At 39.4% G+C, this 19,806-nt stretch overlaps 1 protein-coding gene across 2 annotated transcripts in view; it reads left to right on the top strand.

Moving 5' to 3' along the window:
* Positions 1-4,716: 4,716 nt before the first annotated feature.
* Positions 4,717-19,806, top strand: part of DNAJC3 (DnaJ heat shock protein family (Hsp40) member C3) — a 36,083-nt gene continuing 20,993 nt past the window's right edge. Inside the window, exons 1-4 of one of the 2 annotated variants that reach the window (XM_080613339.1) lie at positions 4,717-4,945; positions 11,208-11,318; positions 14,299-14,423; positions 15,487-15,561. In XM_080613339.1, coding sequence (XP_080469465.1) covers positions 4,864-4,945; positions 11,208-11,318; positions 14,299-14,423; positions 15,487-15,561 — 393 coding nt within the window. In that variant the 5' untranslated portion in view covers positions 4,717-4,863. The other variant, XM_080613340.1, reaches the window with a different exon arrangement.

The following is a 19,806-nucleotide window of genomic DNA, read 5'->3' as shown; positions in this document are numbered from 1 at the left end:
CATTGATATAATTGGAACAAATAGGAAGGTCACTGAACACTGAAACTGAACCAAGGACTTAGTTTTTAACACTTAGAAACCTCTAGGTTTGTTTTTTTTCTACATTGCCCTTTTACACTGACTGGAACATGACTTTTGTGGGCAAGAAATAAACGGGATGAAAAAGGAAAATGAACCACCAACTCTCAGAACCTCAGTCACAAAGCATACAAAGGGCAATGTAGTTCCCCTTCCCCTCCCCCTTAACTTTTTCAAATGTTGTAAATCCTGATACTCAAGATTTAAGGGCATGCCTTTGGACTTTGTGTCCCTACAGGACTTTTCACAGTCCTGGTGATTCCTGAAAACAAGGAAGTGATGAGTTAATCAACATCCCAGCCACTCTACAGGAGTACACACACTATTGTCTCCTTTGGGTTGCACTTGACTCCAGATTTCTGTACTGAATGGCAAGAAGGATTACCTGGAGCAAACCTGTGAGTGTGAGGAGAGGCAAGGTATATACATAATGTCTGCTTGGCCTCTGGATATCTGCTTGTAAGACAGATGAAGAATGCTTCATTTCCTCAGGCCATTCTTCCTGCACCACTGAACTTCACAAATCACTTAAATCAAAAAAAGAAGAGAATTGATTCATGTTAATGTTTTCCATACCTTTACAAACCAGAATGCTTTATTTCAGAAATATAATAGTATTTTAATGTTAGAAGCAGTGTTTTGACTTTCACAGTAGCATGTTAATTGAAAAATGTTCTATGACTTAAAAAATGTTTTAAAAGGGGTGTGTTTTCATCATAAATTAAAAGTTTTGTTTTCTATCAAGACTTCCCCGTCCCAAAATGAACAGAAGTGTGTTTTTATCTTAAATCAAAATACTTGAAAAAATACTGTTTGTGTTGCATTGTTTCAAACTGAAATTAGGCTTTGATTTGAATTATTTCTACACTTCTGGTTCAAACAGAACAAAAAAAAACCCAAACCCTAAAGTATATACTTGGACAAACGACACTAAAATGTCAAGGTAATGCATAAAAAGGGGTTACTAGTATTGCCTTCCCTGGTTGAGACTTCTTTATACCAAAAGGCTAAGTTAGGCAGGAGACAGTGAATGCGTTTTGAGGTGTCTGGAGTTTGTTACTGCTACCATGGCTAGTGAGAAAAGTTGCAGATATAGCATAATTCCCCTGATTAAAATAAATCTTAAACAAATTTAAGTGTAAGGAAACACTGATGTCTTAATTTCTCTTTTCCAACTTCTGTCCTACATGTAACAAGGCTCTGTTGATAAATTAGTTAGTGATACAGTTTAGTGAATAAAGGAGACTTGATGACCTGTATTACAAACTTAAATGACACCAAATGGCCTATGTAAAGCATATTTATAGCAGTATAAAGAGGAGTTAGTAGCCAGTGGTTTTATACAGTGTTTACACACAAGGCCATGGCACAGATGGCTAAATAATTCCACACCAGAAACGTACTTCTCCCATCAGGGATATGACAAAGACATGCAGAATTTTGTTAGGTCAATATGTAGGGGAAAGTATTAATGAATGCTAGCCTTGCCCTAAAAAGGTAACCAGAAAGTATTAATGGAGGCTAGCCTCTGCCCTTTCAAGTCCATGGACAAAGATCAGCTTTTCCAAGTGCAAGTTTAGAGGATGTAAATTAAGTTCTTGTGCTGGACTGCAGGGTGTAGAGTTTCTTCTTCCATTTACTGCAAAAGGAGCCCAGAAAAATTATTTTCCTTGAAATCCTCTCCTATGAACACCAATCCAAATGTGAAATTACCAAGAGATGTGGCTACATAAAAAATAATCCCATACTAACCAGATATATGCGACTGTTTTGTTTAGCTCCAACACAGCTATGTTTCTAATAGGGATATACAGAGACAAGAATAAAAACAAAGTGTGAGGTCTTAGAGACCTCTTACAAGAAGAAACCCTGACAGTAGTACCTCTGTGTTACCATCCTCCCTTTATTTTCATACTAGACTGTGTATGCAATGTAACAGTTTCCTGCTTTTTTCTGTCTCAGGAAACTTCGATTTGTTTGGTTGGTTTTGGACTCAAGATTATTAATTAAAATATATTGCCAAGCAAAACAGGACCCTGTGTGTTGTCATGTGTAATCCAGATTTCTTACTGTATTACATCTTAGAAGGTTTCTCAGTTAATAAATAGAAACAACAGATTTAATTATCTCCACGCGTCACCATGTTCAGCCCATCATCTCTATTAGAAGCAATGAGTAGTTTCAAGAGTCATTCCTTGCTAATTGCCGCCCTCTGATGTTACTATATATATTACCGGGAGTAAATTCCTTTGTTTTCTGTCTTTTCAGCACTTTCAACATTAACGTAGTCTTTGTCATCCACCCTTTCACTCCAAAACTCAGGACTGCTGAAGAAACTTGTTTCAGACAACAGTCTAATTTTGATGAGTCCCTTTGAAAGACTCTTTGCATTACAGCTGTGTTGCTTTGCTGTTTTTTAAATTCCAAAATATGTTGGCATGTCACATTCATTTGTTCTTCTTTCTCCTCTTCTGCTTCTGAAATCTAGATTTGATTTTTTTTAAGATGAGTTTTAAGGTCCCTTCCAACTCAAACAATTCTATGATTCTATGAAATCGCACAAGGGAATATGTGGTAAAGAACTTGGTTCTCCCAGTTTAATACTTAGTATCTAAATAATATATGTTTGGGAATCTGTGATAATCAGGAATGGTTCTCTATGGTTTATGGTCTCTTTCAAGACTTATTGTGTAATTCTGTGCACCTGGTGGCATTTCTAGCACAGACTGACAATGATTAATGCTTTTTGATCAGATTCTTTTGTAGTGTTGACATTATACACTGTTCTTTACACTGCTGTGTCAGACTGAACTATTGACCTTCGCTCAGCATTTCAGGGCCAAGGTCAAGGACCAAGGGCCTGTCAAGCATCTACTCAGAATGATACTTGATGTTTTAATCATACTACTTTCATCCTGCTTTAAGGGATTTTGATGGTTGAATCTTTATGTTAGGTATTCCTGTATGACGTACTGAGTTTTCTCCAGCTTGTTTTCTTCTAATCTTGTTATTAAGTATGTCATAATCTTTAGTATTATTTTCAGTCATCTTAGGGGGTTGGAGGTTTAAATTCCCCTTCCATATTAATTTTGTCTGGCTTTGGTCTAGTATGTTTTTACTCAGGTAAATCAAATGAATTCATTTATTGTAACACTGACTGCATGCTGCTAAGTTCAGCTTTAGGCTTTCACATTTTGTCTTACCCATACTGCTATGGAGTTGTCAAGTTCTTCATGCTGACATCCTTAGAATATCACCAATTATTCATTTCACATCTAACGCTTCTTGTATTATTTCAAGTTCTTATTTCTGAATTACTTCTGCAGGTCAAATTTCAAGGTGATACCTTTGAAGCAGCATCTTAAAAATAAAGCGAAGAGGGATAACTTGCTTTTCTTTTTAGCAGCGTGATCTTTCAAGAAAGCTTGTGAATTATATCATCTAGGGTAAGAAAGGTAATGTGACTGTACTTGCAGAATGAAAAAGAAGTTCCTGTGATTGCCAAATCAGACTTGTAAGCCTCAAGTTTTTTGCTTTCTCAGCAATTTCCGTGGAAAGCATGATTATTTTGGTTTTTTTTTACATTGGTGGGGTATAACAAACATATAATAGGCCCCTAATATGAACTGTTTATCCAACCACCTAGGCAGATAATTTGAAACAATGAGCAACTAGGCACATACAGGATTAGTTTTTCTGTGGTAGCTAAGAAGAGATTGTATTTTCATTATGAAACAAAGGGAACGAGATCTCCAAAAATACGTGTTAGATTGCAGGCTATCTTACACAGGCTTTACTTTCAGTTTACAGATCTAGTATGAACTTTCAGTGTGAAAATACTGTGCTCTGTTAAATCACATCATCAATTTTTCTGCAGTCTGGTAATCCCTTAACACTATTTTGGCATGCCTGGAGGTCAGCAGAGAGTTAAGGCCACGCTGACTATCTCAGTGGAAAGCTGGAACGTGTCCCAGGGACAGTCAAGCATAGCTTGAAACCACACTTGCCATTCCCTGCTCCGTGCTAGGTCAGACACAGCGATGAAGAACCAGGATAAATTTACTTCTGACCGAATGTGCAATTTTCCTTCAATTTGGCTAGTCAGAAATACTGTCCTTGAAGGGTAACAGCAACAATCACACCTCAAATGGTGGCTCTTTATATTGGCAGTGCTAACTCTCCCCCTTATCCACGACGGCAGCCGTTTCACCCCGCGGCTGGCCCGGGGCGAGTTGCCATGATTGCCAGCACCCGCGGAGCACGCTCAATCCGGTTGAACCCGCGTCTGGAGCAAACTGCTCTTCACCCCAGGAAGAGCCTGGCTACGACAGGAGAAGGTGAGCAAAGAGACACGGAGTAAAACACATAGGCAGGTGGCCGCACTCAGGGCTTCTCTTCCTGACACACGCCGAGGCTGCGGCGGCTGACGCGAACCTTAAACCCACACCAGCACCTCCACCAACCAAACCTCGCTACCGGCGGCGGTACCGCCCCACCTTACCGCGCATGCGCAGCACAGGGTAGCTAGAGGGGCCCTGGCGCCACTGAGCTTGCGCGAAAGGGCGGTGAGTTCTCTACCGCGCATGCGCGGAGCTGCGCCCCCACCCGCCCTCCTACTTAGCCGGACGGGCTCCCTCTGTAGGGCGCTTTTACGTTAGGGGAGCCGGGGGGGAGGGTGTGTGTGGCCGGGCCAATCAGTGGCTCCCACGACCCACCTCGGAGCCGTTGGAGCCGTCGGCCCCGGGGCGCCGCCAGTGTCGCCGCGGGCGTTGGGGCGCGGCGGAGATGGTGTGTCCCGCGGCCTCCGCCGGCCGCCTGGGCTCCGCGCTGCCATTCCTGCTCGTGCTTTTCGACCTGCAGTACCAGGGTGAGTGGAGCCTGTGACGGGGAGCGGGGGAGTCTGCGGTTCGGCCTTGCCCTGCTCGGCGGTGTGTGGCAATAGAGGTGGCTGCCGCTTCCGTACGCGGCCCGCTGGGGCAGGTCAGCCTCAGATGGGGTCGCTGCTGGGCCCGCCGCGATGCCTGGTCAGGGGAAGCCGCTGGGTGATCGCCCTCCCTTCTTCTGGGCTGTCTTCGTTGATTGCGCCGATTAGGGGTGTTCGGGTGTCGGCCCGGGTTGAATTGTGCCGGTGGAGAGCGGAGTGGAGCCGCGGCCTGGCCATAGGGAGCCGGCGGGCCTGAGCCTGGCCGGGGCGAGGGGAGGCGCGGGGCTGCCGTCCGGAGAGGGAGAGCATTTCTGGACAAGGTGTCGGGAAGAAGGAGGTGCAGAGCTGCCACCTCATCAAGGCGGTTCCGAAGGGTGTGTAATGAGGGCACCGTCACTGTTTGTAACCTGCTTGGTTCTGTTCGAGTTTCTGGCGGTGCTGGTGAAGAGAGCTCGGTGTGTGTGCTTCGTATACCTTGGCCTGCTGCTGGGGTGAGCTGCTGTGAGGTCTTGAAAACGTGGTGTTATCTAGCACAACTATGTGACGGCATTGGCCGCTTCTGTACTAGCCTTGAGTTTCTCACTTTTGGAGGAATTTCTTGCAGTTCCGAAGTAAAAAGGCATTTTCCATGGTCCTTCTCAGCCACAGCCATTACCAGTGCCAGACTTAAAAGTTGGCTGGGGCTTTTGACAGCTGTGTTGGTTTTGGTTATGTTGTGTTATTGTTGAGTCTTTGTTTTGTTTTTTTTTTCTTTTCTCAACGTTAGTATTTGAAGTTCACCAGAGAAGTTTATCTGCACTCTTTGCAGCCTCTTTACTTTCAGAATACCCTGTCAGCAACACCTGTGTGGTCAAACTTTTATTCACAGGCTCCTGTTAAATGTACAACTTGATTATACAATTGTGCACTTAAGAGTTTCACCTGAGGAGCATTCTTTAACTAGCATTGGCAGACTGAAGTGGAACTGAAGCTGTCAATAGTCAAAGTAATTCCATAGGCCTAAGACAGACCTGGCTTGACATTAGAAGTTTGATAGATGTTACTAAACTAATGATTTCTTTGGTCATTTGGCAACAGGAGCACACTGTGTCAAAGATGCTCTGTAATACAAGTCTACATACTGTGGTGTTGATTTGCTTTTTTTGGATGTGTATTCTAATAGTGTTAAAGGGAAAATAATAATTGTGGTCAAAGTATACTTCTCCCTCCCCTCCTCCTCCCTGTTAATTCCCCCTACTCCCCTCCCCAGCTTTCCAGATTATGGCAGTGATGCTCCTATTGAGGATTCTTTATTTGGAGTTGCCAACCTATTTCAAGTATATGGTTTAATGGCCATGAGGACTTACCAAAGCCCCATTTCCTAATTTGGGATGTGTTGTCTTAAGTTAATAAAGATGAACAATAATATAATGAAAAGTGGTGGTTCTGGATCTTATTTACTGAACTTCCTAACCTCTTAGTTCATTAATTCATCTTCCAGAGTATGTAGTTAGAGAATTTAAGGGGTTACATTATTTAACTATCTGGATTTTTTTACTATTACTGGTCTTTGAACTCAAATGTGTTCATATTTGTATTTAATTTGCATCTTGCTGTCTTGATAATAGGAGTTTGCCTTGTGACAGCCAATTCATGAATTGGTGGAACAGTCAGCCTGTGTTAGCTTTGTATCTTTATATCAATACCTATGAGTACTCCTATCTGACTGAGAAATGAGTTCAGTAAAAAGGTTTTTAAATACTTGGTTATATGGCAAGTTGCATTTGAGCCCTTACTGTTTTGTTTCCTGAATTTCTCCTCTTCAAATACCCTGACTTGTGCTGAATAAGCTCCTGCTTGATCCAAATCCTTCATGGCTGTTTGTTTGCAGTAACTGCAACAAAAAGAGGTGACTGAGGAGGACAGAGGAGGATTGTCTGTTCCTTTCTGGTAATGAAAGAAAAACATAATAAGGGGAAGAAGAAACGGGCTTTGGGCATAACTAACAGAGCTCAGTTTGTTATTGTCAGACCACTAGCTTTAAGTGTTTCTCTGCCCCACACCTGTATTTCTGTCCTGAGTTTGTGGGTTGTTTTTTTTTCTCTCGCCCCCAAAAACATAGGATAATGGGGGAGTGGCTTTTTGGTTTGCCAGTCTTGGCTATGTGTACCAATTTTCTTTGCAAACAGAGGGAGTAAAAACTTGGTAGGTGAAAGTTACACAAGGCTCAACCAGCTACTCTAAGGCTCCTTGTGGACTTTTATGTATTGCTTCTCAAACTGGGGTTGGGTCGAATTCTTTGTTCAGTCTTGTCCTTGAAAAGCAACATGCATAAAATCGAAGTCCAAACCTGTTCAAAAATAACAAGAAACTTAAGACTTGCTGTGCTAAACACAGGGTCATTCTGATCAAAAAATCCCCCCCAAAAATCTGTCACTTGCATGACAAGACAAACATCAAGGGTTTTTTTTTTTTTTATTTTTAAAAAATGCAGAAAAGATGACTGTAATTAGAACTAGTCACATACATGTTTCTCCTTTGTCTTTGAAACAACTTGATTTCTGATACAGCATTGGAACTAGTTCTGTTTATTTTCATAGTCCTGTTCCCCAGCTTGGAGAAAAAGAGGAGTGTGTAGACAAATGTAAAATCTTGAAACAGTTTTCAAGTTGAAGGGCATTCTTAAGCTTTTTACCCTGTGGATCTGACTTATTATATGAGGATGTAGTTGAAGTTTGCATGCTCAGGTACCCATGTATTAGCACCAGTTATTCTAATAAAATAAAAATCCTACCAGGTAGTTAAAATTTCTTTGAAGTGAGTGTATTTAACTGGAAAAACAGGTTAGCTGCACCTGCTTATCATCTCCCGTGCCTTCTGACTTTGAGGTGACAGGGCTGGAACCAATTGTTATCTGAGAGCAGTTTGGTTTTATTTTTGTTTTGTTGGCTTTTTTTTGACTCTTCCACCCTTGCATCAGTGCCAGGCCTACACTTTTGAACTTATCCACAATATCTGACTTGATTTGACTGCTGGGGCTCTTGTGTATGGTCATCTGACATCCTTGGTGAATAGGTAACAATTAGGCAGGCTTTAGAAATAACATTCAAATTAGAATACTTGAAAGCTCTAAAAATAAACAGTGTACTTGCATATTTCTTTCATAAATTTAGTTTCTTACTGGAGCATACAAAACTTTTTCAGCTGCAGTGCTGGGCCCTTTATATCCAGCTCACTAATGTCTGTATATATGCTCGAAAGGGCTCTGTGGGTTTGGGTTTTTTTTACCTGTGGTTGAACTTGAGTCTTCACGTTCATTCCGAGACCAAAGGGTGAGTAGATCATAGAATAGTTAGAGTTGGAAAGGACCTTAAGATCATCTAGTTCCAACCCCCCTGCCATGGGCAGGGATACCTCCCAGTAAACATGCCACCCAAGGCTCTGTCGAACCTGGCCTTGAACACCGCCAGGGATGTAGCATTCACAACTTCCCTGGGCAACCCATTCCAGTGCCTCACCAGCCTTACAATAAAGAACTTCTTCCTTATATCAAAATATTAACCCAAATAGGTTACACAGAATTGGAGCCCTTAGACTTCTGTGCCTGTGTTAGCAGTTCTCAGATGGTTGCTGTGGGGTGGTTTATTTAAAGCGATTGTTTGCCTACAGCCAGAAAATGAGTAAGCATTCATGTAGATTTATATGAATAATCAGCCCAACTATCAGGTCAATGTACAGTGTTCCTGAGTAGTTATGGTAAATGTCACTTTTCATCATGGCTACACTATTTATATAGGCTGCTTCTGGAGATTCCCACATCAACTTCAGATGTTCAGCAGCTTGTCTACTTTTAATGTATGTCTAGTATAATTAGTCTTGTTCTGCAGGGAGTGTACAGTCCTTCCCAGTTTGCCTTAGTTCTCTATCTGTGTTGCTCCTGCTTTTATTACTTACCTGCTTAGTACTTATGGTCATCTGTCTCATTTAATTTATTATGTTCAGTATTTCCAAGGAAAAAGATGTCTCTCCTGCCTAAAGTATTATGTAACTGTAAAGCTGTACTGAACATAATGTGTGTGAAAGGTGTAAATTGTATAGGTACATCTTATTGTGGAAAATCTATTCTTGGAGCTGTCCTGATTGACTGTGAAAATAAGGGCACTCCCTCAGATGCTTGAGACTCTCTGAAAATTGAATGCCATGTTTAGGTGGATGGAAGGTTCATCAAAGAGTAATTTACAGCCTGCTTCTAGGATACTGCTCCAAACTGACAAATTTTGAAAGATTTCAGGTATTCATATGTGGGGAGAGACAGGAGAGACAAAGCTTTAGAAATTTTTTTTTTTTTTTTTTTTTTTTGGCTCACGTTAAATACTTCAGTCTGCTTATTATTTGATACCTGATTCTTCGTTAGTGTACTTCCAAAGATGGGGAAATCTGTGGATTTGTTTTCTGGGTTTTTTTGTTTTGTTTTTTTCTTCCTCTTCAATGCCTGCTTTGTCAGTTTGGAGGACATTGGACTACTCGGTAATAAAAACTTCAAGCTGGCAAAGAAGCAAAATGGCAAAGCGAATGTCTATTTTTCTGAAAATTGTAGATTCACATAAAAGCTGCCTTGAGGTAGAATACTGTGTATGGAAAAATTACTGTCAAGTACTTCTCTATTATCAGGGGAGCTATTTATATTTTCTTTAAAGCTATGCATAATGTAGAATGGATTTAAAATGCATATTTTAATAAGAACCGCAAATTGACTCTAGGATAATAATTACTATATGAATGTCATCTATTTAAACAAAAAACCCCTACTGACCAGGAACTTGGGGATTATTTTACAAAGTAACTTCCATGAATTAAAAAAAATATGGTTTGCTGTTATTGTTCTGAAAGATATAATTGAAGCCTCTAGAATTCAGTTTGCTAAATTATTATAAATCTTTTAGCAGATGAAGCTTTTTTCAGTGGATACAGAGGGCATTAATTTTCTTCTGTGGAATTTAAAGAATTATGAACTGTATTAAGGAGTAGGAAAGAAAAATTAAGATCTTCAGTGCCAAGAGCTCCTGGGTCTAAAAATCTAAAGGATTTGGTGATCCAGATATTAATGTTCTTTTCATTACAAGCACTTTGTTGTTTAATCACCTGTCAGTGTGAGAAGTTTGGTATGCTTTCCTCCAATCTGTGTAGTGTTAACAGTTTTATTCGGACTCTAAGAAACAGCTTCAAAGTGCTGCTGCATTTTTGTATTTGAGGTTAATTCAAGTGCCTGTCTGAATTAGCTTGATACAAAACCTGACTGAAAGAAGTTGATTCCCAGTAATTGTATTTATTCAGGATTTTAATTTGCTACCTTGCTTAAACTTATGCATAAGGTATGCTTTTATTAAAAGAAAATTCTTTATAGTGTGAAAGTTTTAATAGTCATAAACTGGTAAGTAGTAGTGAAAGTTTGTCCTGATTTGCAGATTGCTGTAAGTCTTACAAATGAAAAAATCTCTGTGGCTGAATTGATGGATGTACAACATGTACTTGAATTCAGCTACTCATTTCTTCTCAACAATAGTCTTTCCCTGTTCGTTGAACAGCAGCAATTTATTAGCTTTCAACTGAAACTGGCAGTTTGAAAACATACCATTTTAGTGTGATTTTCATACTTCCAGTTAAATGAAGATGGGGGGGAGGGGGAAGAATCTTAATTGTTGATATCAACTTGTGCCCTGGAAACACTTTGCCTTGGAAATGATAAAGTAAATTAGACAAAATTGCAGTGGACTAGAAGGCAGTCACTCAGATAGCGAACTGTTCTCAGTTGAGTCCTAAGTTATCAGTAGGGTCATGAAATTTAACTTCAAGCCTTTTTCTTTGCTATGTGTGCATTATGAGCATTTTTTTTTTCAGATGGTTTTTAAATTGAAAATTCACATAGAAATGTATTTTGTCAAACTGTTTTTATAGTTGATGTATAAAGCTTGGTGTGCAAAAAGTATGTTACTGAATGTACAGACAGGAGCAGAAATGCCTATTTGGTGCCTTCTTACAGTATGGTGCTTTACAATGCTTATCTATTTACTTTGTAATTTTGGGGACAGTGTTTATTAAGTTGCTGATTGTTTTAGTACAGGAATATGTGACTGTATCAGTAACTGCTCGTTATATGTGTTATCACTGTATACTTTTGGTATAATCAAACTAGTTATTCAAAACCTTGATCTTGCCTTTCTTTAAGGAGCTGAATGTGGAATAAATGCAGAAGTAGAAAAGCAACTTGAAATGGGAAAGAAGTTATTGGCTGCTGGACAGCTAGCAGATGCTTTGTCTCACTTTCACACAGCTATAGGTATGTATCTCTGGAAGGTGATGTTTGCACTGAAGTAAGTTTGGATGTTTGGGTTGGATTTTTTTGTTTTCTTACTGTTTGCTTCATTAAGTATTCTCCTTTCTTGCAAACTGAATTCCATGAGTCACAGAATTTTGTGCATCTTTATGCAGCAGTTTGGACAGGAGCCAAAAGAGATGTAGTAGAATACTTATGCTTTGGTTTTGATAAAAGGAACTGTGATATGTGAACACTAAGTCACTGCTGTTCTGCCAGCTAGCTGTATGAAAGCAATGACAATTGATTATGGCATTGTTTGATGAGGTGTTCCCTGTATCTAATCCCATCAAGATGAGGTTTTGTCTTTATGAAGTTTTTTGAAGTTAGTTTTTGAGAAGTTGAGTTTACAGTGTTGGAGAGAAGAAAGAATGGATTAAAAAACCCACTTTTAAAGTAGCTCTTTGTTGTCTTTTGGTGTATTTGTTTTTTGGCTTTTTTTTGGGAGGGGGTTGATTTTGGGGGTTGTTTTTGTTGTTTGTTTGTTTGTTTTCTTGAAGTGGGTGATACCTTAGTGAAACTGATTCTACAAGTTTGAGATACTGAACTGGTAGTGAAGAATATATTAATTGTGCCTCCAAACTCAACTAGTGATCGAGTTGTTTTGATGCTCTACGTTTTCAACAAACTGAGGAGTTAAATGTTTGCTTCTATAAAGTTCAAAGCAACTTGGCTGGTTAAAATCCTTTAATTGAAGTGTAAAGACAGAACAGTATTAAAAAGCAGTCTCATTACCACTATAATTTCTCAATTGCTTTTTTTTTTATTATTTTAGAAGTTGTTGGACTTTGTACAAGTGCATAATTTTCTCTGAGAAGAATAATACGAAAGTGTTACACATTGAGTCATACTGTTGAGACTTTTCTATTTATGTCTAGGTCTAATAGTGATGTGTGAATGAAATATTTGCTGATTTTGAATTACTCATATTTTCTGTGAGTTTTCTAAGATCAGCCTCCCTTTTATAAAGGGAGTGGAGGGGAAGCTTCCTCTTTCTCTGTGATATGAAAGCTCCTTGTTCCTTGTTCCACCCTTTCCGTGTATGTTGCTGTCAAAGCATTCCTGTGGGATCTGAGCAGAGTTAAGTGTTGCAGTGTGGTTTATTCCTTTATTATTGGTTGGCAAGCTTTAACTTGGATTTGGTGAGAAGTCCAGTTCAGTTTGTGGCTGTTCAAATGTGGGTGGTGGTGCAAAGGTGGCAGTGTGAGGTGCCTGCATGAAAGAAATCCTCTGCCTTGTTCGAGCAGCTGGTAGAACTATAGTGTGACCACCTGTGTTGTGACCTTGACAGGATTCTTAGCTATATGTTGATTTGAGCCTGGTTGCTTGAACTGTGATCAGACTTCTTTCTTCTTTGTATTCTGCCTTTTTGAAAAGATAGTAAGTGCAGTTTGCCTACTGTGTTTGTAGAGGAGGGGAGAAGAAATTTTTCTAATGCTAATTTGTCTGTATTACATTATTGTAGACAGAGAGGTAAATGGATAGTTTTGTTTTGCCTGCCTGTTTTTTTTCTTTGTGTGATTTTTTTTTTTGTTGTGTTGTTTTCTAAAGTAGAAGAAAGCTATTGTCCGTTTTCTCTCCAGTTAAATTTACAACTTTTTCTTCAGTCCTGTCATGTTGATGGCTTATGCTTTCTCTCTGAGTAAATGTCAACTACTGTTCATTACTGTTACTGTTACTGAACTGAGGCAAAACTGTATTCTGACTGTCAGATCATAATCCTTCTGGAATGGAACGTTCTTTCTCGATTTGCTCTTTTCATGTCTTTCATCCTTTGTGTATTAATAAAGTTCCTTAATTTCAGCTATTGATTTGTGCCTGCTCTGCATGTTTAGTTGTATGCAGTAGGATTTAATACCTCTCTCTTTTTTTTTAAGGTAGCAACATTTGAATTTACTAGATGTCCATAATGTTGGTATACAGCATGGGAGTTGTAATTAAATTTCAGTGCTGGACATTCTGACTTTCACAACCAAGACATTGTAGAGGAAGGGTGCAGATACCTTTTCCAGTGGGAATTGAACTAGCATTTTGGTAATGGAGGTGGCCAGCTATGAAGATTGGTTACTGACCATAAGATTTTTGGCAGTGCTGTTTATTCCATTTATTTTAAAGTTCAACTTTAACCTCAGATTCAGATTTCTGTCACAGATATGGGTGTTCTTGTCTACAAATTCTGGATTGGTGATTTTTTTAATAGCACAGTAGAAGTCTACTGTGTATGGTTGGTTGGGTGGTCTAAGTTACTCTTGAAAGCCTGTTCCTTTGAAATACTGCGTAGAGCAGAATATTGAGAAAAGTCTTATTCAGTTTCAGAAACTGATTGCCTCGTATAAGGGGGTACATATGTGCTAGCCTCAAGACTGTTAAAATGGCTGGATCTTGGAAGTTTGACCAGCATACAATATGGAATATGTGGGCCTTGAAGTTAGCCTTCAGGTTTTAATAATGCATATACATTTGTCTGCCATTGAGAAGGGGGTGTTAGTGTCCACTTTAGTATTAAAGAAAGAAGCTGCTGCTAGTTCAATAGATGATGGGTTTATGTGTCTATGTGGACATTGGGCTTAAATATTGGCAATTTTGGAGTTATTTGCTTGCATCCTATATGATTGACAGGGGCTGGAATGGAGAATTATGCATTAATATGCTTTCAAATGTAGGCATGCGGTTAGCATGTAGTGGCTGCTTTCCCTTACAAAGCTGAAAAATGTGTACATGTTTCTCCTTCAGTATTCTCATTTAGAGTTTACTGTAGTTCAGTAATCTTTATATGAAACTGCATAGTGCTTGGAAAATGTTATGAATGTTATGCCTTGTTTATAAATACCACTTTTTTTACAGTGGCTTAGAAGTCAGATAGTTTTAGTTATTAAAGTTTTGCTGTACCCAAAGTTTCAATTGCTTTGAGATAGTATTCTGATTACTGTTCGTTCACTTGCAGAGGGAGACTCTGATAACTACATTGCTTATTACAGAAGAGCCACAGTGTACTTAGCCATGGGCAAATCAAAAGCAGCAATTCGTGATTTAAGTAAAGTGGTTGAATTAAAGCAGGACTTCACATCAGTAAGTATTACTGTGATTGAAAAGTGCTCAAGCATAAAAACCCCCTGCTTCAAATTTGTTTTTTCAGATTTTGCTCAACAGAAATAAGTACATTATTACTCAGAAGGCTTTAAACAGGATAAAATAATAGCAGTGGTGTATGTGCTTTAATTTGTAGCTATGCTGAGTACAGTCTAGCCAGTTATTCTAACGACTAGTAGTAGTTTCATTAAGTTCATGTTCCTCATGGGTTTATGCTGAACATTTCTCTTCTCTTGCTTGTGGTTATTCTCCTCAGTCACCAAGGCTATGCCTTCTGAGAGAGAGGAGTGGAAGAGAGCACACAGATGCCTCTTTTGTCTTAATCAGCATTTGATGTGAAGCATCTCTTCTCCACAGGAATTGTCCTAATCTCACTGCCTTCTGCTGGAATTGTTGCAAGTTCTGATTTACTTACGCCTTTCTTGTTCCTGCATATACTGTATGTGGAGACTGCCTCACAGTTTGGAGACTGATGCTGGAGTTATGTCCATCTAATTCTTTTATCTTCTTTTTCCGTGGGCAGTGTCATGTCCTGTGCAGCTTACATCGAAGGAGCAAATGTTAATTTCATTATTGTATGAAAATATTGTTAAATTTTCTAGGTCATTAACTTGTTTTTTTGCATAGCTTATATTATTCTGAAAGTTTAGTGGAAAAATTAAATGTGGGAATTGTTTATTTCATATTATGTATGCTAATTTCTTAAAAATCTGTAAGCAGTTATAATCAAGTAACTGGTGTAAGGTAAACATTTACTTTGTTTCATGCACCTCTTCAGATGAATTCTTTACATGAGTTTCAGCTGTTTATAAAAACTGTGTCTGCTTTTTCTCCATCGGTTCTGGTGCAGTGATCCTTTACCATCAAAGAGGCCTTCTAAGAATGTCAGATCAAGAAGATGAGGAATGGGTGTTGTGATCTGTTTCAGCTTGTTAGCTGTAGTAAAATTCAACTTTCTTTTTCCTGATAAAGGAAAGTGAAGTTTGTGCTCATAATTTGCTGAATTCCAATTTGTACATCAAAAGACATTGTTTTATTTCAGGCGAGATTACAGAGAGGACACTTACTGCTCAAGCAAGGAAAATTTGATGAAGCAGAGGATGACTTTAAAAATGTGGTAAGTTGGAGGCCTAAGTTGAATTACATCACTGCTTTTAAGGTTGGGTTCAGAGTCTGAGGAGTTCCCCATATTTCATGTGTGATGTGACATTGACAGTACTTTCTCTCCATGATCAGAAAGTGCTCAGTTTCCATACAAACACAGTTGGATATTACCCCCCTAAAGCTCACTTGGGTTGTTTTTTTTCTTTTAATTTTCATGGGTGTTTTGTGCATTTTAGCCTTACATTGCAAAAATAAACTCATCTAGAACAAAATTCCTCAGAGAAAATGTGAAACTCTGTTCCCTCTCTGCACAAAATTTCTGTAAGCATGAGAATAAATAAGATTCATTCTTATTCTTACCCTTCAAGAGCTGCTAGTTTGAACAGCTTGCATATTCTTTATGCCAAAATAAATAGAATTTGCAAGTGTAATTGATGCTGCCTTGTTGACTTTCTTGAAGAGTGTGATGGAGAATGCAGCTCTGCATTGCAGATTATAGATGGTTAATGGGAATCTTACTAGTGAGTATGTATGACAAAACCATAGCAGTTGAACTGTATGCTCTGCAGAGCAGTTGGGAGGAATGGCTCTTGCAGGTGTAAATGCACCAGGCAGTCTTTGTGTTTGTAGCAAAGCTGCAGTAGCAATGGCTCCTCTAGCTGCTGCTGCTTCCTCTGTACGTTTCTTAGGAGTGTGTGGTCTGCAGTTGTGCATCTGATTGCAGTGCAGCCCTGCTCTTTGCAAATGCAGGAGAGTGTTGTTCCGCTCTGATTAACAGAGGGCATAGTTGCTGCCATAGCAATTACATGATGTCAGTGTTGAATCTGAGTGTGTATGCATCTCTTTGCCATTACTGTTTCTTGAAGTATTGCTTAATACTATGTAATGGAAATGCTAGTCAGTTGTCAAGAAACTTGCCATTTTCCAGACCAACTGCAAAAATTTAAGATTGCTGCCTTTAGTCTTCGGTATTTTTTCTTGTAAATGAGAGGGGAGGAAAGAAGGAGGAAGTCCGTTAGGGACTGAGTAGCTCTTTAAGTGATCTCAAGACTTCTACATTCAGACTCTATTTTTTGCTACCAAAAGTGGTAGGGGCAGTACTAGCCACTAGGAAGCTTTGGCTCATGTTGTAATTCAGTGGTCAAGGAGCCAAAAAGAATAAGTTGTACCTTGAAAGTTCTTTCTACTACTATTGCAGATGCAATGCAAAGAAATACCAGTGGGATCTCAAAAGCTTTTAGGCTAAAATTTAGTTGTGGACTTGGATATGTAAAATTGTGTGTTCTACATGTGAACAGAGTATGTAATTTGATTATGCTCTGTAGGTCAGGATCTGAAGAGCCCACTAGCCTCCCGCTTTGTTGCCTGGATATCAGCTAACTGGAATGCTTTCATTTTGGCTAAGCATGTAACACATCAGCAGATTGTGTCCAGATTTGGAGCTAAATTGGAGAAAAACTTGGGTCATCCTGCATGAGTTGTGTGCAGGCTCTAAATCTGCAGTTACTGTAAGTCAGTAAGCATGCAGCAGCCTGGTCATATGTTTGAGTCTGCAAAAGATAACTATTGTGGAAAGACAGGGTGGAAATGCTGTATTTAAAAAAACCCAAAAACCAGAAAAACCCAAAACCCAGAACAAACCTTGACCCCATCCATTCTTTCTTGCTGAAAGGAAAGTCTTGCTTTGAAGAAAAATAATCCACTTTCTTTACTGTGCAGGGTTGCAGGATGTTACCGAGAGTAGGTGATCCTGAGAACACCATACACGTACAGAAATGAATTGTGGGACGCAAAAATGTGGGAGTTCTTGCCTTCAGTGTTGTTTTATTTTCCTGAGGAAATAGTGGTGTAGATGAGATGGGCTTTCTTCTGGTAAAGCCTTCTTTGAAATAGATTATATGCCCTTGAATGATTGTAGATGTGTTCTCCCGTGTGACTTCACTTAGGAGACTGGGTCAGGTGTTGACTTCAAGGGAACATATCGGAATTTAAAGTATTTCCCACTTTTGAGTTGGAGAAACCAGGTCAGGATGTGGAAACTAGGGAGAGTAATTTTACTTGAACTACCAAAGACAGACATGTAGGAGTGAGATGGTTTGTAATTCCCTGTGTGATGCTTGCATTAAGAGTCAACGTCAGCAGTGTTCCTTTGTGTGCCTACCAGAACTGCAAGGTGACTGATGTAGTGACCTGTCTGTAAAATGTTGTTTTCTCCAAGCATATTCCAAAGTCTGAATCCCAGTGGAGACTCTGAAAAGCATTTATATTTTTCTTTCCATCCCTCCTCTTGAAGTCATGTTTTTGGAAGGGATCTCAGCATTTCAGGAGATGCAATAATTTTTGAGGCAGAGAAATAGCAAGAAAAAAATCAGCCCATCTATATGGAGGGGGGTGGATGACAAGTAAACTTTACTAACTTATAACAGCAGTGGTTTTGTGTAGAGCTTGAAAGAATCATTGAAACTATTCTTTACATATAGTAGTAACACTATAATGTATAAACATGAAAAGGAAAAAAAAATCATATCCTTAAATTCTATTTGCATGGTTTTATAGTACATGGGAAAAGTTTCATGAGCACCCTGAACCTCTTTGAAGTTACCTGATTGCTGAACAGAACAGTTTCTCTGTTTGAGTGTTTCTGCCTCCTATGGCATATTGGTACTGGCATTCTTGTGAGGCAGTGCAAGTGTGAGAGCAGGCAATGGGAATGCCTGGCTGGGAAGGATGGGAGCACTCCTTTCAGGGACAGAGCTTCTTCAAGCCCCAGCCTTCATGCATTGTTTTGAGGTGCCTTTATTTTTTTTGTCTGCTTTGTACTTCCCTGTTGGCTGAAATTAATCATGAGGTTTGGGTAGAAGGTGTGATTCAGACTTATGCCTCAACATAAAGTGATAGAATCATAGAATGGTTTGGGTTGGAAAGGACCTTAAGGATCATCTAGTTCCAAGCGCCCTGCCACGGGCAGGGACACCTTCCACTAGACCACGTTGCTTAAACCCCCATCCAGCCTGACCTTGAATGCTGCCAGGGATGTTAAGCAGTACTGCATTTCTGCGAACCTCTCCTTTTAGTCAACAGATGCATGAAGCTGATGATGTTCCTTTCATGAACCAGGACTTCTTCCATCTAGTGATACAGAATCACTATTTAGTAATCTTTAGAAGCTGTTTAGCATTTTTCTTTGCAACTCAAGTTACCTGTTTTGAAGTCTAGGACCTAGAGGGTAACAAAGCTTGTAACAAATGTCAGCTTAGCAGTCTAGTTCCTGTGTTCAGAGTCTCCAGGATGTATCAAGGATTAAGAAGTCCTTAGGGCACTTCAGAAAGTTATTGCTCACAGCATATGAATAGTATTTATTTCTCTGCTCCAACTTTGGTTGGGTGTTCGTATGCTTTAATACCAGGTTCCTTCTGTTTTGGTTAGTAGTTTCTGAATAATAGAAGTCAACAGGTCAGAGCTGTGGGCACATCAACGCTCATATCCATAGCCTCCATCCACAAAAGCTCTGGAATATTTTTTATCTGTAAGCATGTGATTTTTAGTGAAAATAAAAGGAATATTGATATGCTTTGGTTGATGGAAGGCCTTCTTGAAGGTGACAAAAGCAATGCAAGTCCTGGCAGCCCTTTGTGTATGCCTTATAATGTCTGTGACCCTGCTTGTGTGCTAGAGAAAATGCTAAGCATTTGAATTGCTGAATTCAAAGGCACAAAAATAGAACAGAAATTCCGCCTAGTCTATTGGAAAGTGTGGAAAGGACCAAGTTGCCATATTTCTTTTAAGTTAATCTTCATGTTTTTGAGAGTAACTATAATGCTTACAGTTGCAGTTTGTTGCAATAAATACTCTAAATTTAGGTACCCTAAATATGGAGTTCTGTCTCCTTTGGAAGCATAACCATTTAAAAGCTGGAAACTGAAGGTGCTACTTCCAGCTCCACTAGATGTCAGCCAAGACCAAATGTCTGAGCACTGTACCTCTGCAAATTGTCTTGTAGAGAAGCCCTCAGCTGTTGTGAAGTACACTGGATAATAGTTCTCTGTTTGGTTGCTCTATGTAATAGTGTTATTTTAGATGTAGGTGGAGGAGACCATCTTATGCCACTGTAAGTTAACCTCATTTGAGTAAGTTACTAGGGAATCTTGGGTTGGGTATTTGAAGCTCTAGTTACTTCGATCTGGTTACATTAGACTTCCAAATACATTCTTCTGCAGTACTGTGATCATCTGTAGCTTTCTAGGTAAAGGCTACAAGG

Source organism: Psittacula echo (genome assembly GCF_963264785.1).
Source record: "Psittacula echo genome assembly, chromosome: 3".
NCBI lineage: Eukaryota > Metazoa > Chordata > Aves > Psittaciformes > Psittacidae > Psittacula > Psittacula echo.
Note: the sequence above shows the minus strand (reverse complement) of the source record. Positions and strands in the feature narration are given on the sequence as shown.